Source organism: Oncorhynchus kisutch, linkage group LG13, assembly GCF_002021735.2.
Source record: "Oncorhynchus kisutch isolate 150728-3 linkage group LG13, Okis_V2, whole genome shotgun sequence".
Classification (NCBI taxonomy): domain Eukaryota; kingdom Metazoa; phylum Chordata; class Actinopteri; order Salmoniformes; family Salmonidae; genus Oncorhynchus; species Oncorhynchus kisutch.
Window position 1 is genome coordinate 67,839,703 of NC_034186.2, and position 20,653 is coordinate 67,860,355.

Below are 20,653 nucleotides of genomic sequence, written 5' to 3' on the forward strand. Positions count from 1 at the left end.
TCCATTGTTACAGTTACATTAGTACACTCTCCAGTAGACTGGAGCCTACAGATACAGTAACTTTAGTACACTCTCCAGTAGACTGGAGTCTACAGTTACAGTAACTTTAGTACACTGGAGTCCATTGTTACAGTTACATTAGTACACTCTCCAGTAGACTGGAGCCTACAGATACAGTAACTTTAGTAGACTGGAGTCCATTGTTACAGTTACATTAGTACACTCTCCAGTAGACTGGAGCCTACAGATACAGTAACTTTAGTAGACTGGAGTCCATTGTTACAGTTACATTAGTACACTCTCCAGTAGACTGGAGCCTACAGATACAGTAACTTTAGTAGACTGGAGTCCATTGTTACAGTTACATTAGTACACTCTCCAGTAGACTGGAGCCTACAGATACAGTAACTTTAGTAGACTGGAGTCCATTGTTACAGTTACATTAGTACACTCTCCAGTAGACTGGAGCCTACAGATACAGTAACTTTAGTAGACTGGAGTCCATTGTTACAGTTACATTAGTACACTCTCCAGTAGACTGGAGCCTACAGATACAGTAACTTTAGTAGACTGGAGTCCATTGTTACAGTTACATTAGTACACTGTCCAGTAGACTGGAGCCTACAGATACAGTAACTTTAGTACACTGTCCAGTAGACTGGAGTCTATTGTTACAGTTACTTTAGTACACTCTCCAGTAGACTGGAGCCTACAGATACAGTAACTTTAGTAGACTGGAGTCCATTGTTACAGTTACATTAGTACACTGTCCAGTAGACTGGAGCCTACAGATACAGTAACTTTAGTACACTGTCCAGTAGACTGGAGCCTACAGATACAGTAACTTTAGTACACTGTCCAGTAGACTGGAGTCTACAGATACAGTAACTTTAGTACACTGTCCAGTAGACTGGAGTCTACAGATACAGTAACTTTAGTACACTGTCCAGTAGACTGGAGTCTACAGATACAGTAACTTTAGTACACTGTCCAGTAGACTGGAGTCTACAGATACAGTAACTTTAGTACACTGTCCAGTAGACTGGAGTCTACAGATACAGTAACTTTAGTACACTCTCCAGTAGACTGGAGCCTACAGATACAGTAACTTTAGTACACTGTCCAGTAGACTGGAGTCTACAGATACAGTAACTTTAGTACACTGTCCAGTAGACTGGAGCCTACAGATACAGTAACTTTAGTAGACTGGAGTCCATTGTTACAGTTACTTTAGTACACTGCCCAGTAGACTGGAGCCTACAGATACAGTAACTTTAGTACACTGTCCAGTAGACTGGAGTCTACAGTTACAGTAACTTTAGTACACTGGAGTCCATTGTTACAGTAACTTTAGTACACTCTCCAGTAGACTGGAGCCTACAGATACAGTAACTTTAGTACACTCTCCAGTAGACTGGAGCCTACAGATACAGTAACTTTAGTACACTCTCCAGTAGACTGGAGCCTACAGATACAGTAACTTTAGTAGACTGGAGTCCATTGTTACAGTTACATTAGTACACTCTCCAGTAGACTGGAGCCTACAGATACAGTAACTTTAGTACACTCTCCAGTAGACTGGAGTCTACAGTTACAGTAACTTTAGTACACTGGAGTCCATTGTTACAGTTACATTAGTACACTCTCCAGTAGACTGGAGCCTACAGATACAGTAACTTTAGTAGACTGGAGTCCATTGTTACAGTTACATTAGTACACTCTCCAGTAGACTGGAGCCTACAGATACAGTAACTTTAGTAGACTGGAGTCCATTGTTACAGTTACATTAGTACACTCTCCAGTAGACTGGAGCCTACAGATACAGTAACTTTAGTAGACTGGAGTCCATTGTTACAGTTACATTAGTACACTCTCCAGTAGACTGGAGCCTACAGATACAGTAACTTTAGTAGACTGGAGTCCATTGTTACAGTTACATTAGTACACTCTCCAGTAGACTGGAGCCTACAGATACAGTAACTTTAGTACACTCTCCAGTAGACTGGAGCCTACAGATACAGTAACTTTAGTACACTGGAGTCCATTGTTACAGTTACTTTAGTACACTCTCCAGTAGACTGGAGCCTACAGATACAGTAACTTTAGTAGACTGGAGTCCATTGTTACAGTTACATTAGTACACTCTCCAGTAGACTGGAGCCTACAGATACAGTAACTTTAGTAGACTGGAGTCCATTGTTACAGTTACATTAGTACACTGTCCAGTAGACTGGAGCCTACAGATACAGTAACTTTAGTACACTGTCCAGTAGACTGGAGTCTATTGTTACAGTTACTTTAGTACACTCTCCAGTAGACTGGAGCCTACAGATACAGTAACTTTAGTAGACTGGAGTCCATTGTTACAGTTACATTAGTACACTGTCCAGTAGACTGGAGCCTACAGATACAGTAACTTTAGTACACTGTCCAGTAGACTGGAGCCTACAGATACAGTAACTTTAGTACACTGTCCAGTAGACTGGAGCCTACAGATACAGTAACTTTAGTACACTCCAGTAGACTGGAGTCTACAGATACAGTAACTTTAGTACACTGTCCAGTAGACTGGAGTCTACAGTTACAGTAACTTTAGTACACTCCAGTAGACTGGAGTCTACAGATACAGTTACTTTAGTACACTGTCCAGTAGACTGGAGTCTACAGATAGTTACTTTAGTACACTGTCCAGTAGACTGGAGTCTACAGTTACAGTAACTTTAGTACACTGTCCAGTAGACTGGAGTCTACAGTTACAGTAACTTTAGTACACTGTCCAGTAGACTGGAGTCTACAGTTACAGTAACTTTAGTACACTGTCCAGTAGACTGGAGTCTACAGTTACAGTAACTTTAGTACACTGTCCAGTAGACTGGAGTCTACAGATACAGTAACTTTAGTACACTGTCCAGTAGACTGGAGTCTACAGTTACAGTAACTTTAGTACACTCCAGTAGACTGGAGTCTACAGATACAGTTACTTTAGTACACTGTCCAGTAGACTGGAGTCTACAGATAGTTACTTTAGTACACTGTCCAGTAGACTGGAGTCTACAGTTACAGTAACTTTAGTACACTGTCCAGTAGACTGGAGTCTACAGTTACAGTAACTTTAGTACACTGTCCAGTAGACTGGAGTCTACAGTTACAGTAACTTTAGTACACTGTCCAGTAGACTGGAGTCTACAGTTACAGTAACTTTAGTACACTGTCCAGTAGACTGGAGTCTACAGTTACAGTAACTTTAGTACACTGTCCAGTAGACTGGAGTCTACAGTTACAGTAACTTTAGTACACTCTCCAGTAGACTGGAGTCTACAGATACAGTAACTTTAGTACACTCAAACACTATCACGATAGACATGGGTAGGAGTAACAGTCTACAGCAGTGGTGCACTGAATTGAGTCAACACTGTCTAGAAGAATGGTGATTAGTGTGTGTGTCCAGGTATAGTAACATAGATGACCTTTATCTAACGTGAACTCATGTAAGCCTCTTAACCCTGGCACACTGTACCTGTGCTCCATGTAAAGACTCAGATGGTCCTGACAATCCCTGCAGCCAACACTATCTCATGTCCTAACCAGTAGTTACTCCTAACCCATGTCTACTCCTAACCAGTAGTTACACCCAACCAGTAGTTATCCTAACCCACATCTACTCCTCACCAGCAGTTACTCCTAACCAGCAGTTACTCCTAACCAGCAGTTACTCCTAACCAGCAGTTACTCCTAAACCAGGTCTACTCCTAACCCAGGTCTACTCCTAACCCAGGTCTACTCCTAACCCAGGTCTACTCCTAACCCAGGTCTACTCCTAACCAGTAGTTACTCCTCACCTGAAACAGAAATAAACCAACGTATGTTCCTTACTGATTTCTCACACTGGCCGTAGTCAGGTCCATGGTCTGGCTGGAAGAAGGAAGACTCTCCCCGGTTCTTAGCCATCTCGATCAGCCCCATGGCTGTCCTCACCGTGGCATTACGAGCGTGGACAAACACCATCACCTGGGTCACACAGAGAACAGAGACACGGGTCAGTCTGGGTCTAAGGGGAAAACACAGAGGACGGAGAGTAGTCAGTCTTGAGCATAGACAAACACCATCACCTGGAAGACGCAGAGAACACAGACACAGATCAGTCTGGGGTCAAAGGTCAAAACACAGAGAAATAGAGGTAGAGGTCAGCCCATACTGTTCGCTACAACATTCCTCTTTCATCTAAAAGCACTACTGTGCAGTGCTGTTCCTTGCCACAGTAAAGATCCATTGTGACTGCAGATACTTCTCTCCTGCTGTACTGTATGAGAAGAGAAGAAGGTCACGGTGCCATTTTAATCTTTTGTTAAAAGGACAGAGAATGGCTGTCATTTTCCTATTACACTCAGTCTGCCCTTGTAAAACAGTCAATACCACAGACAAAACAATCAATAACAGAAATACAAGACAGTTATGAGATGGAGGCAAAGGACTCTCCCTCCCTCCCTCCCTACCTACTTCCCCCTTGTCTTTTAAGGACACTATAAATGGACTAGAGAGAGGAGGGAGGGAGAGAGAATATGAGAGACAGTGGGAGAGGAGATAAGAGATAGCATGTTAATATCCATGTGTGAGTGTGTGTGTGTCTGTGTGTGAGTACAGGCCTGAAGGGTGTGTTTCCTTCCTCTGTCTTTGTACCAGTCACAGAGGGAGCCTCATAACAGATAATGTGCCACCATTGATTCCGGTTCTGCTGCAGAGCTCAGAAGTGTCATCCCTCCTCTGTCACTGTATCATAATGTAATGTATCATAATGTAATGTAATCCGGGTGGCGTAGTGGTCTAGGGCACTGCATCGTAGTGCTAGCTGTGCCAACAGAAACTCTGGGTTCGAGCCCAGGCTCTGTCGCAGCCGGCCGCGACCGGGAGTTCCATGGGGCGATGCACAATTGGCCTATCATCGTCCGGGTTTAGGGAGGGCTTGGCCGGTAGGGATATCCTTATCCCAATGTAATGTATCCTAATGTAATGTATCTTAATCTAATGTAATGTATCCTAATGTAATATATATTAATCTAATGTAATGTATCATAATGTAATGTATCCTAATCTAATGTAATGTATCATAATGCGTCTCAGAAAATGTCACTGTACCCGCCGATCAGTTTACCCACCTAATATTTTTTACCACTACGTCACTACCAAACATTCACTGGACACACACACAGAGAGAAATAGATCTTTGGAAGGGGGATTAAAATGTATATTCCGGTAAGTATAGTTTGTCCAATAGCAGCAGTCAAATGAGTTTGTGAGACAGGAGAGCCACCAAAGCTGTGCTGAATATGTTGTAGCACATTTTACATGATGCATTATGATTAGAGGTTGACCGATTAATCGGAATGGCCAATTAATTAGGGCCGATTTCAAGTTTTTTGGGGGGGGGGGCGCCGATTTGCTGATTTTTTTATTTGATTTAATATATATTTTTTTTTATACCTTCATTTAACTAGGCAAGTCAGTTAAGAACAGATACTCATTTTCAATGACGGCCTAGGAACGGTGGGTTAACTGCCTTGTTCAGGGGCAGAACGACAGATTTTCACCTTGTCAGCTCGGGGAACCAATCTTGCAACCTTACAGTTAACTAGTCCAACGCAATAACGACCTGCCTCTCCCTCATTGCACTCCACAAGGAGCCTGCCTGTTACGCGAATGCGTAACAGGCAGTATCTGACTGAGCGGTGGTAGGCAAAAGCAGGCGCGTAAACATTCATTCAAACAGCACTTTCGTGCGTTTTGCCAGCAGCTCTTCGTTGTGCATCAAGCATTGCGCTGTTTATGACTTCAAGCCTATCAACTCCCGAGATGAGGTAGGTGTAACCGAAGTGAAATGGCTAGCTAGTTAGCGCGCGCTAATAGCGTTTCAAACTTCAGTCAAACTTCAGGAAATAGTCCTATAATTCCTACAATAACTACAACCTAAAACGTCTTACCTGGGAATATTGAAGACTCATGTTAAAAGGAACCACCAGCTTTCATATGTTCTTATGTTCTGAGCAAGGTGCTGAAACGTTAGTTTTTTTACATAGCACATATTGCACTTTTACTTTCTTCTCCAACACTTTGTTTTTGTATTATTTAAACCAAATTGAACATGTTTCATTATTTACTTGAGGATAACTTGATTTTATTGATGTATTATATTAAGTTAAAATAAGTGTTCATTCAGTATTGTTGTAATTTTCATTATGATCAATAAAAAAATGTAAATCGTCCGATTAAATCGGTATCGGCTTTTTTGGTCCTCCAATAATCGGTATCGGCGTTGAAAAATCATAATCGGTCGACCTCTAATTATGATGCATTACAAGCTCAAAACATTTTTGAAATGTCAGCTTGAAACTTATTTTCTTTCTCTTCAAGTCTAATGTGTCATCATTCAGCCATGTTGAAGGCAGCAGCAGCAGGGCCTAGCTGGATAGTTTCATCTCCTCAGCACAGTGACTTAAGAAATTACAGAATGTCTGGGGTTTGGAAATGACTTGCGGCAGCAACGCCAGATGAAGTGAAACATTCTCTTAATGTGATGCTGTACATCACACACACGATATGTCAATGTGATATCATCAAACAGTCTATTCTATTAATAAGCCTCAAGTTAAAACTTTCTGCAGGGTTACCTATACTAAGCAGGGGTTAGCACAGATTGAGCAGCGTAGCCTAGCGTCTCTTCCATCCCCTCGCTGTGGGCCCACTGCAGCAAACTGTTATTTATTGAAGCTGTTTTATCAGTGCAGAGCTGTGAGGAGGGAAGCGTCCACGGTAACCGCTGGTTTGAAAGCTTATTAAAGTTCCGTCTGCCGAGCTGAAACCCCAGCACAGGAGGGCCAGGGGGCTTCATCCAGACAATTCCATCCATCACCCTTCCCAGATGAAATTAATATATGTCACAGCCATTTCTGACAATTTAATATGGAGCCTAGACAGATGCTCCCTATTGGAGAGTTTTGGCTTCAGGGCTGTGACCCACAGACAGAAAGATGACATCACATCTAGACTCGCCGACTGTGAGACTGAAAACACAAACCACATTTTCCAATTCAGATACCAGAACCTGGTACAGTATTTCAGATCCTTTTAAAAACATGTATTGACTGCAGGCAAACTGGGTGTAGATTAATTTACTTGTGCACTGTGTGTGTTTGAATGAGACAATGTGTACACACACATACACACGTGTGTGTGCGCGCTCGTGGTGTGCCTAAGTGTGTGTACGTGTTGTTCGCATAGGTGTGTGGGTATATGTTAAGGGGATACAGACAGAACCAGCAGGCTGGACTGGGAACTCAACACACAGCGCAGATGGGGCTAAGTGGAAATGGATGAATCCACAACTCTGGAAGCTGGGGGAGTGAGTCAGCTGGGGGCTGGAGAGGGAGACTAACACACACACACACAGTACAGTACAGAGAGCCTTACCTGATGTCCATTTCTGATCTGCTCCAGAACCTTCTCATAGCAAACCTCCTCCATATCATGAAGCTGCTGGATCTGAGAGAAACACATATTGGCTGTGTTAGAAATGTTTAAGAGCATTGGCAGAGTAAACGAAAGGTCGCTGGTTTGAATCGAACCTGCCATTCTGCCCTTGAGCAAGGCAGTTACCTCCCAACAACAACTGCTATCCGGGTACCGATGACACGGACATCGATTAAGGCAGCCCCCTCCCCACCTCTCTGATTCAGAGGGGTTGGGTTAAATGAAGAAAACACATTTCAGTTGAATGCATTCAGTTGTGCAACTCACTAGGTATCCCCTTTCACCTACGTTTGACCAGGTCAAATGATTCAGAAGAACGTGGTAAAACAAAACTCCTGGCCCTGCTAAAGACACATGAGTTCTGGCAGTATGGTCAGCTTGATGCGTGTTAGCAGTGTGTGTGTGTGTGTGTGTGTGTATGTGGTCACCTTGTTGGTGGTCTTGATGCCGACGAAGCTCTGTCCGAGGGGCACGGGTCTGAAGCGGCTGTCGAAGTAGAAGAGTCCGATGTAGGGGTTGACGTGGAGGAAGGAGGCCACGTCCAGGTAGTTGGGCAGCGTGGCCGACAGACCCAGGATACGGATCATACTCTGGGTTGACTCCACCTGGAATAAACCCACACCAAGGTCACACCATGATGACGTACGCTGAATGGACATCTTACAGCAAAGTCCCACAATGATGACATCACAATCTGACTGGACTTCACCAGTCATGACACAGTGATTTCAGTAGGTGATTTGGATCAAACCCGGATGCTTCCCTACACCCCTCCTCGACAGGGAAGAAGTGGGAGAAGTGTTGTCTTACACGAGAGGTGGGATACGTGCAAACACTTCAGAGAGAGAAAGACCATGTAGGTTTGTCTGTGTGTGTGGGAGAGAGAATGCGAATGAGAGAAAGAAAGCGAGCGCGAGGGAGAAAGAACAGACAGATGCAGAGGGCAGCGAGGGAGAGAGAACAGAGATGCAGACAGAGAGCAGCGAGGGAGAGAGAACAGATAGATGCAGACAGAGAGCAGCGAGGGAGAGAGAACAGAGATGCAGACAGAGAGCAGCGAGGGAGAGAGAACAGACAGATGCAGACAGAGAGCAGCGAGGGAGAGAGAACAGAGATGTAGACAGAGAGCTGTGAGGGAGAGAGAACAGATAGATGCAGACAGAGAGCAGCGAGGGAGAGAGAACAGATAGATGCAGACAGAGAGCAGCGAGGGAGAGAGAACAGATAGATGCAGACAGAGAGCAGCGAGGGAGAGAGAACAGATAGATGCAGACAGAGAGCAGCGAGGGAGAGAGAACAGAGATGCAGACAGAGGGCAGTGAGGGAGAGAGAACAGACAGATGCAGACAGAGAGCAGCGAGGGAGAGAGAACAGACAGATGCAGACAGAGAGCAGCGGGGGAGAGAGAACAGAGATGCAGACAGACAGCAGTGAGGGAGAGAGAACAGACAGATGCAGACAGAGAGCAGTGAGGGAGAGAGAACAGATAGATGCAGACAGAGAGCAGCGAGGGAGAGAGAACAGACAGATGCAGACAGAGAGCAGTGAGGGAGAGAGAACAGATAGATGCAGACAGAGAGCAGTGAGGGAGAGAGAACAGATAGATGCAGACAGAGCAGTGAGGGAGAGAGAACAGACAGATGCAGACAGAGAGCATTGGGGGAGAGAGAACAGACGGATGCAGACAGAGAGCAGTGAGGGAGAGAGAACAGACAGATGCAGACAGAGAACATTGGAGAGAGAACAGACGGATGCAGACAGAGAGCAGTGAGGGAGAGAGAACAGACAGATGCAGACAGAGGGCAGCGAGGGAGAGAGAACAGACGGATGCAGACAGAGAGCAGCGAGGGAGAGAGAACAGACAGATGCAGACAGAGAGCAGCGAGGGAGAGAGAACAGACAGATGCAGACAGAGAGCAGCGAGGGAGAGAGAACAGAGATGTAGACAGAGAGCTGTGAGGGAGAGAGAACAGATAGATGCAGACAGAGAGCAGCGAGGGAGAGAGAACAGATAGATGCAGACAGAGAGCAGCGAGGGAGAGAGAACAGATAGATGCAGACAGAGAGCAGCGAGGGAGAGAGAACAGATAGATGCAGACAGAGAGCAGCGAGGGAGAGAGAACAGAGATGCAGACAGAGGGCAGTGAGGGAGAGAGAACAGACAGATGCAGACAGAGAGCAGCGAGGGAGAGAGAACAGACAGATGCAGACAGAGAGCAGCGGGGGAGAGAGAACAGAGATGCAGACAGACAGCAGTGAGGGAGAGAGAACAGACAGATGCAGACAGAGAGCAGTGAGGGAGAGAGAACAGATAGATGCAGACAGAGAGCAGCGAGGGAGAGAGAACAGACAGATGCAGACAGAGAGCAGTGAGGGAGAGAGAACAGATAGATGCAGACAGAGAGCAGTGAGGGAGAGAGAACAGATAGATGCAGACAGAGCAGTGAGGGAGAGAGAACAGACAGATGCAGACAGAGAGCATTGGGGGAGAGAGAACAGACGGATGCAGACAGAGAGCAGTGAGGGAGAGAGAACAGACAGATGCAGACAGAGAACATTGGAGAGAGAACAGACGGATGCAGACAGAGAGCAGTGAGGGAGAGAGAACAGACAGATGCAGACAGAGGGCAGCGAGGGAGAGAGAACAGACGGATGCAGACAGAGAGCAGCGAGGGAGAGAGAACAGACAGATGCAGACAGAGAGCAGCGAGGGAGAGAGAACAGACAGATGCAGACAGAGAGCAGCGAGGGAGAGAGAACAGACAGATGCAGACAGAGAGCAGTGAGGGAGAGAGAACAGACAGATGCAGACAGAGGGCAGCGAGGGAGAGAGAACAGACGGATGCAGACAGAGAGCAGTGAGGGAGAGAGAACAGATGGATGCAGACAGAGAGCAGTGAGGGAGAGAGAACAGACAGATGCAGACAGAGAGCAGTGAGGGAGAGAGAACAGACAGATGCAGACAGAGAGCAGCGAGGGAGAGAAAACAGACAGATGCAGACAGAGAGCAGCGAGGGAGAGAACAGATAGATGCAGACAGAGAAGTGGGGGAGAGAGAACAGATAGATGCAGACAGATAAGTGAGGGAGAGAGAACAGATAGATGCAGACAGAGAAGTGGGGGAGAGAGAACAGATAGATGCAGACAGAGAGCAGCGAGGGAGAGAGAACAGACAGATGCAGACAGAGAGCAGTGAGGGAGAGAGAACAGAGATGCAGACAGAGAGCAGTGGGGGAGAGAGAACAGAGATGCAGACAGAGAAGTGCCTCCCCTTAATGTCAATATGTCTTGTCCATTTCTGTTCTGGTTAGTGTTTATTGGCTTATTTCACTGTAGAGCCTCTAGTCCTGCTCACTATACCTTATCCAACCTATTAGTTCCACCACCCACACATGCAATGACATCTCCTGGTTTCAACGATGTTTCTAGAGACAATATCTCTCTCTTCATCACTCAATACCTAGGTTTACCTCCACTGTATTCACATCCTACCATACATTTGTCTGTACATTATACCTTGATGCTATTTTATCGCCCCCAGAAACCTCCTTTTACTCTATGTTCCAGACGTTCTAGACGACCAATTCTCATAGCTTTTAGCCGTACCCTTATTCTACTCCTCCTATGTTCCTCTGGCGATGTAGAGGTGAATCCAGGCCCTGCAGTGCCTAGCTCCACTCCTATTCCCCAGGCGCTCTCTTTTGACGACTTCTGTAACCGTAATAGCCTTGGTTTCATGCATGTTAACATTAGAAGCCTCCTCCCTAAGTTTGTTCTATTCACTGCTTTAGCACACTCTGCCAACCCGGATGTTCTAGCTGTGTCTGAATCCTGGCTTAGGAAGACCACCAAAAACTCAGACATTTTAATTCCAAACTACAACATTTTCAGACAAGATAGAACTGCCAAAGGGGGCGGTGTTGCAATCTACTGCAAAGATAGCCTGCAGAGTTCTGTCCTACTATCCAGGTCTGTACCCAAACAATTCGAACTTCTACTTTTAAAAATCCACCTCTCTAAAAACAAGTCTCTCACCGTTGCCGCCTGCTATAGACCACCCTCTGCCCCCAGCTGTGCTCTGGACACCATATGTGAACTGATTGCCCCCCATCTATCTTCAGAGTTCGTGCTGCTAGGCGACCTAAACTGGAACATGCTTAACACCCCAGCCATCCTACAATCTAAACTTGATGCCCTCAATCTCACACAAATAATCAATGAACCTACCAGGTACCTCCCCAAAACCTTAAACACGGGCACCCTCATAGATATCATCCTAACCAACTTCCCCTCTAAATACACCTCTGCCGTCTTCAACCAAGATCTCAGCGATCACTGCCTCATTGCCTGCATCCGTAATGGGTCAGCGGTCAAACGACCTCCACTCATCACTGTAAAACGCTCCCTGAAACACTTCTGCGAGCAGGCCTTTCTAATCGACCTGGCCGGGGTATCCTGGAAGGATATTGATCTCATCCCGTCAGTAGAGGATGCCTGGATATTTTTTTTAAATGCCTTCCTAACCATCTTAAATAAACATGCCCCATTTAAGAAATTTAGAACCAGGAACAGATATAGCCCTTGGTTCTCCCCAGACCTGACTGCCCTTAACCAACACAAAAACATCCTATGGCGTTCTGCATTAGCATCGAACAGCCCCCGTGATATGCAGCTGTTCAGGGAAGCTAGAAATCATTATACACAGGCAGTTAGAAAAGCCAAGGCTAGCTTTTTCAAGCAGAAATTTGCTTCCTGCAACACTAACTCAAAAAAGTTCTGGGACACTGTAAAGTCCATGGAGAATAAGAACACCTCCTCCCAGCTGCCCACTGCACTGAAGATAGGAAACACTGTCACCACTGATAAATCCACCATAATTGAGAATTTCAATAAGCATTTTTCTACGGCTGGCCATGCTTTCCACCTGGCTACTCCTACCCCGGACAACAGCACTGCACCCCCAACAGCAACTCGCCCAAGCCTTCCCCATTTCTCCTTCTCCCAAATCCATTCAGCTGATGTTCTGAAAGAGCTGCAAAATCTGGACCCCTACAAATCAGCCGGGCTAGACAATCTGGACCCTTTCTTCCTAAAATTATCTGCCGAAATTGTTGCCACCCCTATTACTAGCCTGTTCAACCTCTCTTTCGTGTCGTCTGAGATTCCCAAAGATTGGAAAGCAGCTGCGGTCATCCCCCTCTTCAAAGGGGGGGACACTCTTGACCCAAACTGCTACAGACCTATATCTATCCTACCGTGCCTTTCTAAGGTCTTCGAAAGCCAAGTCAACAAACAGATTACCGACCATTTCGAATCTCACCATACCTTCTCTGCTATGCAATCCGGTTTCAGAGCTGGTCATGGGTGCACCTCAGCCACGCTCAAGGTCCTAAACGATATCTTAACCGCCATCGATAAGAAACATTACTGTGCAGCCGTATTCATTGATCTGGCCAAGGCTTTCGACTCTGTCAATCACCATATCCTCATCGGCAGACTCGACAGCCTTGGTTTCTCAAATGATTGCCTCGCCTGGTTCACCAACTACTTCTCTGATAGAGTTCAGTGTGTCAAATCGGAGGGTCTGCTGTCCGGACCTCTGGCAGTCTCTATGGGGGTGCCACAGGGTTCAATTCTTGGACCGACTCTCTTCTCTGTATACATCAATGAGGTCGCTCTTGCTGCTGGTGAGTCCCTGATCCACCTCTACGCAGACGACACCATTCTGTATACTTCCGGCCCTTCTTTGGACACTGTGTTAACAACCCTCCAGGCAAGCTTCAATGCCATACAACTCTCCTTCCGTGGCCTCCAATTGCTCTTAAATACAAGTAAAACTAAATGCATGCTCTTCAACCGATCGCTACCTGCACCTACCCGCCTGTCCAACATCACTACTCTGGACGGCTCTGACTTAGAATACGTGGACAACTACAAATACTTAGGTGTCTGGTTAGACTGTAAACTCTCCTTCCAGACCCATATCAAACATCTCCAATCCAAAGTTAAATCTAGAATTGGCTTCCTATTTCGCAACAAAGCATCCTTCACTCATGCTGCCAAACATACCCTTGTAAAACTGACCATCCTACCAATCCTCGACTTTGGCGATGTCATTTACAAAATAGCCTCCAATACCCTACTCAACAAATTGGATGCAGTCTATCACAGTGCAATCCGTTTTATCACCAAAGCCCCATATACTACCCACCATTGCGACCTGTACGCTCTCGTTGGCTGGCCCTCGCTTCATACTCGTCGCCAAACCCACTGGCTCCATGTCATCTACAAGACCCTGCTAGGTAAAGTCCCCCCTTATCTCAGCTCGCTGGTCACCATAGCATCTCCCACCTGTAGCACACGCTCCAGCAGGTATATCTCTCTAGTCACCCCCAAAACCAATTCTTTCTTTGGCCGCCTCTCCTTCCAGTTCTCTGCTGCCAATGACTGGAACGAACTACAAAAATCTCTGAAACTGGAAACACTTATCTCCCTCACTAGCTTTAAGCACCAACTGTCAGAGCAGCTCACAGATTACTGCACCTGTACATAGCCCACCTATAATTTAGCCCAAACAACTACCTCTTTCCCAACTGTATTTAATTTTAATTTATTTATTTATTTTGCTCCTTTGCACCCCATTATTTTTTATTTCTACTTTGCACATTCTTCCATTGCAAAACTACCATTCCAGTATTTTACTTGCTATATTGTATTTACTTTGCCATCATGGCCTTTTTTGCCTTTACCTCCCTTCTCACCTCACATTGTATATAGACTTGTTTATACTGCATTATTGACTGTATGTTTGTTTTTACTCCATGTGTAACTCTGTGTCGTTTTATCTGTCGAACTGCTTTGCTTTATCTTGGCCAGGTCGCAATTGTAAATGAGAACTTGTTCTCAACTTGCCTACCTGGTTAAATAAAGGTAAATAAATAAATAAATAAAATAAATAAGTGGGGGAGAGAGAAGAGATAGATGCAGACAGAGAGCAGCGAGGGAGCGAACAGATAGATGCAGACAGAGGGCAGTGAGGGAGAGAGAACAGATAGATGCAGACAGAGGGCAGTGAGGGAGAGAGAACAGATAGATGCAGACAGAGAGCAGCGGGGGAGAGAGAACAGATAGATGCAGACAGAGAGCAGCGAGGGAGAGAGAACAGATAGATGCAGACAGAGAGCAGCGAGGGAGAGAGAACAGATAGATGCAGACAGAGAGCAGCGAGGGAGCGAACAGATAGATGCAGACAGAGAGCAGCGAGGGAGAGAGCCTGAGTGTATGTGTGAGAGGCCCATCTCCTTGCCTCCTGAGGTGAGTGTGACAGGGAAGATTGGTAAGGCTTTTAATGTGATGCAGTACCCGTTTATACCCTCTATCAAGATAGGGCCCAGCCAATCCCTGGCAGCCGATAGTCCTGGCCCGGACCAGCCTAACACACACACAGCACTGTGTCAGCACAGTGGTAACAAAGCGGCCCATACTGTAGATACACATTATGTTCATTAACAGTGCCCAAGTCAGCCTTGTTGAGTAGATAGTAGGCTTCTTACACACACCATTTCTCCATTACTCTCACTTAATGGGCTCTCGAGGGCAGCTGCTTTCCCTGAGCTTTGTCCCAGATGGTATTGCTGAAACATTGAATAGACTAACACATTACATGATCAGCGATAGTTCATTATACAGTTTTCAACACTTCTGCATCTATGATACTTTACCAAAGAGCCATCCACACTAATGCCTCCAGTGATGAACAGGTTTTAAAATGCAGGTAATAACCAAATGTTTATCTCCGGAGCAATATAAAGCCTGGGGTGAGACTACCTGACGACGGGAGAAAATTAAATAAACCAAAACTTTTGACAAGCAAAACATCACGTGATAACTGCTTCAGTGATCATCCTATATTTACATAAAGAGAAAGGAGGAAAATAGAACATCCTTTAGAGCCTCGACTTAATTTAGAGGCAGAGAACTCCATATTCATGAGGTTAAAAGATGTGAACTTAAGCACCCTGTTCCTCCTGTGTCAGGAGCACCAGCCGTGGTTCCTCCAGCAGAAAACACTAACAATTAGGTTAGCCTGTCAGGTGTAGCGGTAATTGGACAGGAGGGATGTGTGTGTGCTCGTGTGAGAGTTTATTTGTGTGTGTGTGTGTGTGTATGTGTGTGTAGTTAGAGTTGGGGGTATATGTGCAATGGGTTTGGGGTCCTTCAACTCCTGGAGTATTGTGGGTAGGAATGGATGATAAGTATGTCGACTTCCAAAAAAATAAAAGAAAAAACGCAGGGAGGGAGAAAGAGTGAACCATAAAGACTCCGGTTTCTTATGTGTCTATATTTGTGGGTTCAGTTGAGGAGGAATAAGATATGGTGGATTTCTCTACTGTGGCCTGAGCGCGTTTCTCCAATGGTTTATATGTCCATCTAAGCTTGTCATTTCTCAATAAAGATACACACCATCACCCTTCCTCACCGTCTCACTGAAGCACATATCATTCTGAAGTCTGGTTGTTCCATGTACTCCTATGTGTTCTGGATCAAAGTTACCGCAACTTTGATGGTTAACCTAAATATTGATATGATCATATATGAGATATGATTTGTGGGTTATGACTGTGGCTGAGGCCTGAAGACTTGTAGAGCAACCACAGACCACAACTTCAGGGTTACTGGACCCCCACAGACCACAACTTCAGAGTTACTGGAACCCCACAGACCACAACTTCAGGGTTACTGGAACCCCACAGACCACAACTTCAGGGTTACTGGAACCCCACAGACTTCCCTGGAAGGCTCTACAACAGAGCCCAGTGTCTGCAGTGCTGTCTGATTTGTCTCTTCTTGGAAACCAGAGAACTAAAGACCCTGTCCTTCTCCTTCGGAGAACTGTTGTGTTGTTTCCTCTCTACCTCGTCATGTTTAATTGATGAGGTGGACTCCTTTTTGTACTTCCAGAGGCGACAATCTTGCTTACTGTGCGCCAATCAATAATTGACAGTGTCTTAAAGACACCTTCCAATGTGCTGTTGACTGTTGTCTCCAGTACGGCACAAACACCTTAATTACAAACGCTGGCTGGAGAAACACAGGAAAGACATTTCTGCTGTGCTACTCAGGACGGTTGGATCCATCTTGGATTTTATGTGCAAAAAAACCTACACACACTGCCTCTGAAGTACCTGCCTGTGTATAGGCCAAATGAACAGTCATAATGCATTATAAGACATGTTATATGCCTTCATAACAGCCCACGGCTCCATGACAAACGCTAGTTATAGTGTTTATAACACCCTAGACAAACGCGAAGAGACAGACAAAGAGGCAGCAGTGTGCGGTCTAGGAGAGTCTCTAGGTAGGGGTGTGGCCTCACAGGACACTCCCTCAGCCCTTCTCCAGTGATAGCAGCTAGAGCTGCACATGAATAGGCTGTGAACGGAGTCAACAGCGGTCAGACGTACAGACTGCTTTTCAATTACCTGGCGGTTAACCTTACCCACCCAGAGGTCCCCGACGTCACAGCACACTAAAATAAATAAATAAATAAAAAGCAGCAATATATCCTGTCAGTATCCTTCTCTCAGTCTCTCCCCTCTCTGATCGGTCTCTTTCTCCATTTTGTTCTCAACACTCCTCTCTTTCATCTCCAACTTTTATGTCTATCATCAATATTTTAACATTCATATTGGTATATTGATGTGTGTGTGTGTGTCTGCCCATGAATTTTTTTTTTCTTTTCGATCCCTCGTCACCTAGGAGACCGTGAAAATTCCTACCATGCATCTCTCTATCCCCGCTCCATTTATTCATTTCCTCCCTGGCTGGGATTGACACCTGACGCAGGCTCGTCACAATGGAACACGGTTGCGGGACACTCCGGAACGATGGCTCCCATTTCCCAGGTTGTCTAAATTTGCATAATCACTCTAATATCCCAAACGGCCGGGCTGATCCCTGCGCAGGACGCTGTCAATCATCATAAGAGGGAATCAGGCATCCCACTCAGACGCAGAAACACAAAGCACAGGCAGCACAGCCCACAGACAGACAGGCTAACTAAAGCTAAATCACTGACTCTGACTGAGGTAAACACACAGCTCCACAAACCAAGACTAGACAAAACCCTTACAATGTTTAACAATGACAGAAACCTGATATGGTTGAATGAGAATGACTGTGTTGTACTAATATCCTTGTGCATAATGTTCACCATGGTGAGGAGACCCTAGTGTAATGATAGAGGGAGGGACTGACCTGTCGGAGTGGGCTGACCACCAGGCTAGTGTGGTGAGAGGGGACAAGGGGAGGACAGGGTAGGATAAGGGCTGGGACCAGGGCACTAAAGTCCGACCATTTTGGTCGCATATGCTCGAAAATATTTTGCTGTACGACCTGGAATTTTATTTTGGGGGCACCAGTAAGACTGCAAAACCATGTGATCACCCAGAATAATTGTTATGATTCTTCTTCGCTGTGCCGCTGCCTCCGAGTGCCATACTCGCCAGCCCAGAGAGCAAATCAAGAGCACCTATAGGCCTACAGCTGGCCAATCGGATGGCTCAGATTACCGTGTCTGCAGTCGATGCCCAGCTAAATTGATACTGTGAGATTTTAAAACCATGACTAGAGAGCAAAGTGAGTTCACGTTTACACTTTTATTCAACACTGTAACCACTTTTTATTCAACACTTATCTACGCCATTAAATGAGCCTCTCCCTTCTTCCACTCGCATTTCAACCAGCACTGCAGCTGCAATGAATGAGCAGCAAAGTGTATGGAAATACTTGCATTGTTATTATTGGTGGCTTGTGTCTATTTTTATATGGAGGGATAGTTCACTTCCACTGGTCATAGGAGTAACATGAATTTGAGCATGAGACACGAGTTTCACCATCAGCTGGATGACGTCCCCTTTTTGGTCACAGTCAGTCTCAGCGGAGGGAGGGAGAGCAGAGGGATGGTGAGAGGCAGACCCTCTGCTGCACCCCCCCGCTGAAACTGACCATCAGTCCAGTGAAATAAATAAAAAAGCACATTATTAAAATGTATGCTCACTCAGCTGGGCCTCACAAGTAATACAACAACTGATCTAGAACCAGTGTGATCATAAACCATACGTTTTGAAATACTTAAATCATCTGAGAAGAACAACATTGGCAGGTCAATTCAAGCATAGCCAATATGCAGTGATAATGTATTGGGCCTATAGCCTACTGCACAAACCTCATTGTTACAGAACTGCTTTTAATAGGTTATTGTTGGATAGGTTACTGTTTAAGTAAGGTTAAATATATATATATATATATATATATATATATATATATATATATATATATATATATATATATATATATATATATATATATATATATATATATATATATATATAATAATTGACAATAAACAAAGTCTTTAAAGGGTTATAGTTTCTAGCCACACCATGTGCTTCAAAAGTAGATATAATTAATATATGCCCAATACAGGCTTTATCTCAAAATTTTATTTTGTGCTACTAACTTTTAAAGTTGGGAGCACCAGTGCTACCAATATATATTTATATTTTTTAGAGACTTATGCTGAGATAGAGAGGGACTAACCTGTCGTAGTGTCCTGGCCACCAGGCTCTCCAGAACTGGTCCTCTGTCCTCGTGTAGCAGATGCACCTCGTCCAGGATGAGGAGCTTTACGATCTGGGACAGGGCCACGTCTCCAACGCTCTTCCTGGTCACCACGTCCCACTTCTCAGGGGTGGTCACCAGCATCTGGAAAATCAGATGGACACACACCGTCAGTGACAGACAGATGAACACAGACAGACTTGATTTGTGGGTCGATCCAGAAGTACCTGTTCAGCCCCATATACTCCAAATCCATGACATATTTAGGTCAAGGAGTTCTTCATTACCATCAGACCAGGGTCATGTGTTTAACAAGGGGACAGAGTTCTTCCTGTCCAGGTCACGTGATCAAGGAAAACAATGGGCCCTACTCGCATCATATACACCACCTGCAACCAGAGCACTCTATCCATCATCTGTGTTATCAGTTCATCCCTCTAACCTCTACACATCCCTCACTCCTCCCTTGTCATCTTCTTAATCATCATCTCACCTGTTCCCGTTTAAAACCTGGACCCATTGGGCCCTTCAGAACCATCGTTCTAGTGCAATTAAGCGTCTGACGATAGAAAAATAGAACAATGAATAATGAATGCTGTGCGAACTGTTTGCCAACCCATCGGTGTGTGTGTGTGTGCGTGCGTGCGTGGAAATTCCTATTCGACAATTTTTATCAAATCAGTTCATTAGACTCTAGTTTGCATTTAAATCCATCTGGCTAGCCATTACAGACTGGCGCTCCTTCCTAGCAGAGACAAAACGGCTACACACACACACACACACACACACACACACACACACACACACACACACACACACACACACACACACACACACACACACACATTGCCATTAGAGACTGGCACGGTGCTAGCGGAGAGGAAACGGCCACACACACACTGCCATTAGAGACTGGCACTGTGCTAGCGGAGAGGAAACGGCCACACACACTGCCATTAGAGACTGGCACGGTGCTAGCAGAGAGGAAACGGCCACACACACTGCCATTAGAGACTGGCACGGTGCTAGCAGAGAGGAAACGGCCACACACACACTGCCATTAGAGAGACTGGCACAGTGCTAGCAGAGAGGAAACGGCCACACACACACTGCCATTAGAGACTGGCACGGTGCTAGCGGAGAGGAAACGGCCACATACACTGCCATTAGAGACTGGCACAGTGCTAGCAGAGAGGAAACGGCCACACACACACTGCCATTAGAGACTGGCACGGCGCTAGCAGAGAGGAAACGGCCACACACACACACTGCCATTAGAGACTGGCACGGTGCTAGCAGAGAGGAAACGGCCACACACACACTGCCATTAGAGACTGGCACGGTGCTAGCAGAGAGGAAACGGCCACACACACACACTGCCATTAGAGACTGGCACGGTGCTAGCAGAGAGGAAACGGCCACACACACACTGCCATTAGAGACTGGCACAGTGCTAGCAGAGAGGAAACGGCCACACACACATTGCCATTAGAGACTGGCACAGTGCTAG

General features: G+C 45.6%; 1 protein-coding gene across 2 annotated transcripts in view; it reads right to left on the reverse strand.

The window, feature by feature from the left end:
• Positions 1-20,653, reverse strand: part of ascc3 (activating signal cointegrator 1 complex subunit 3) — a 142,490-nt gene that overhangs the window by 65,412 nt on the left and 56,425 nt on the right. For both annotated transcript variants that reach the window (XM_031787055.1, XM_031787056.1), the window contains exons 12-15: positions 19,123-19,287; positions 7,950-8,126; positions 7,462-7,533; positions 3,874-4,008 (exon numbers count right to left, since the gene is read on the reverse strand). In XM_031787055.1, coding sequence (XP_031642915.1) covers positions 3,874-4,008; positions 7,462-7,533; positions 7,950-8,126; positions 19,123-19,287 — 549 coding nt within the window. The remainder of the gene's footprint in view (positions 1-3,873; positions 4,009-7,461; positions 7,534-7,949; positions 8,127-19,122; positions 19,288-20,653) is intronic.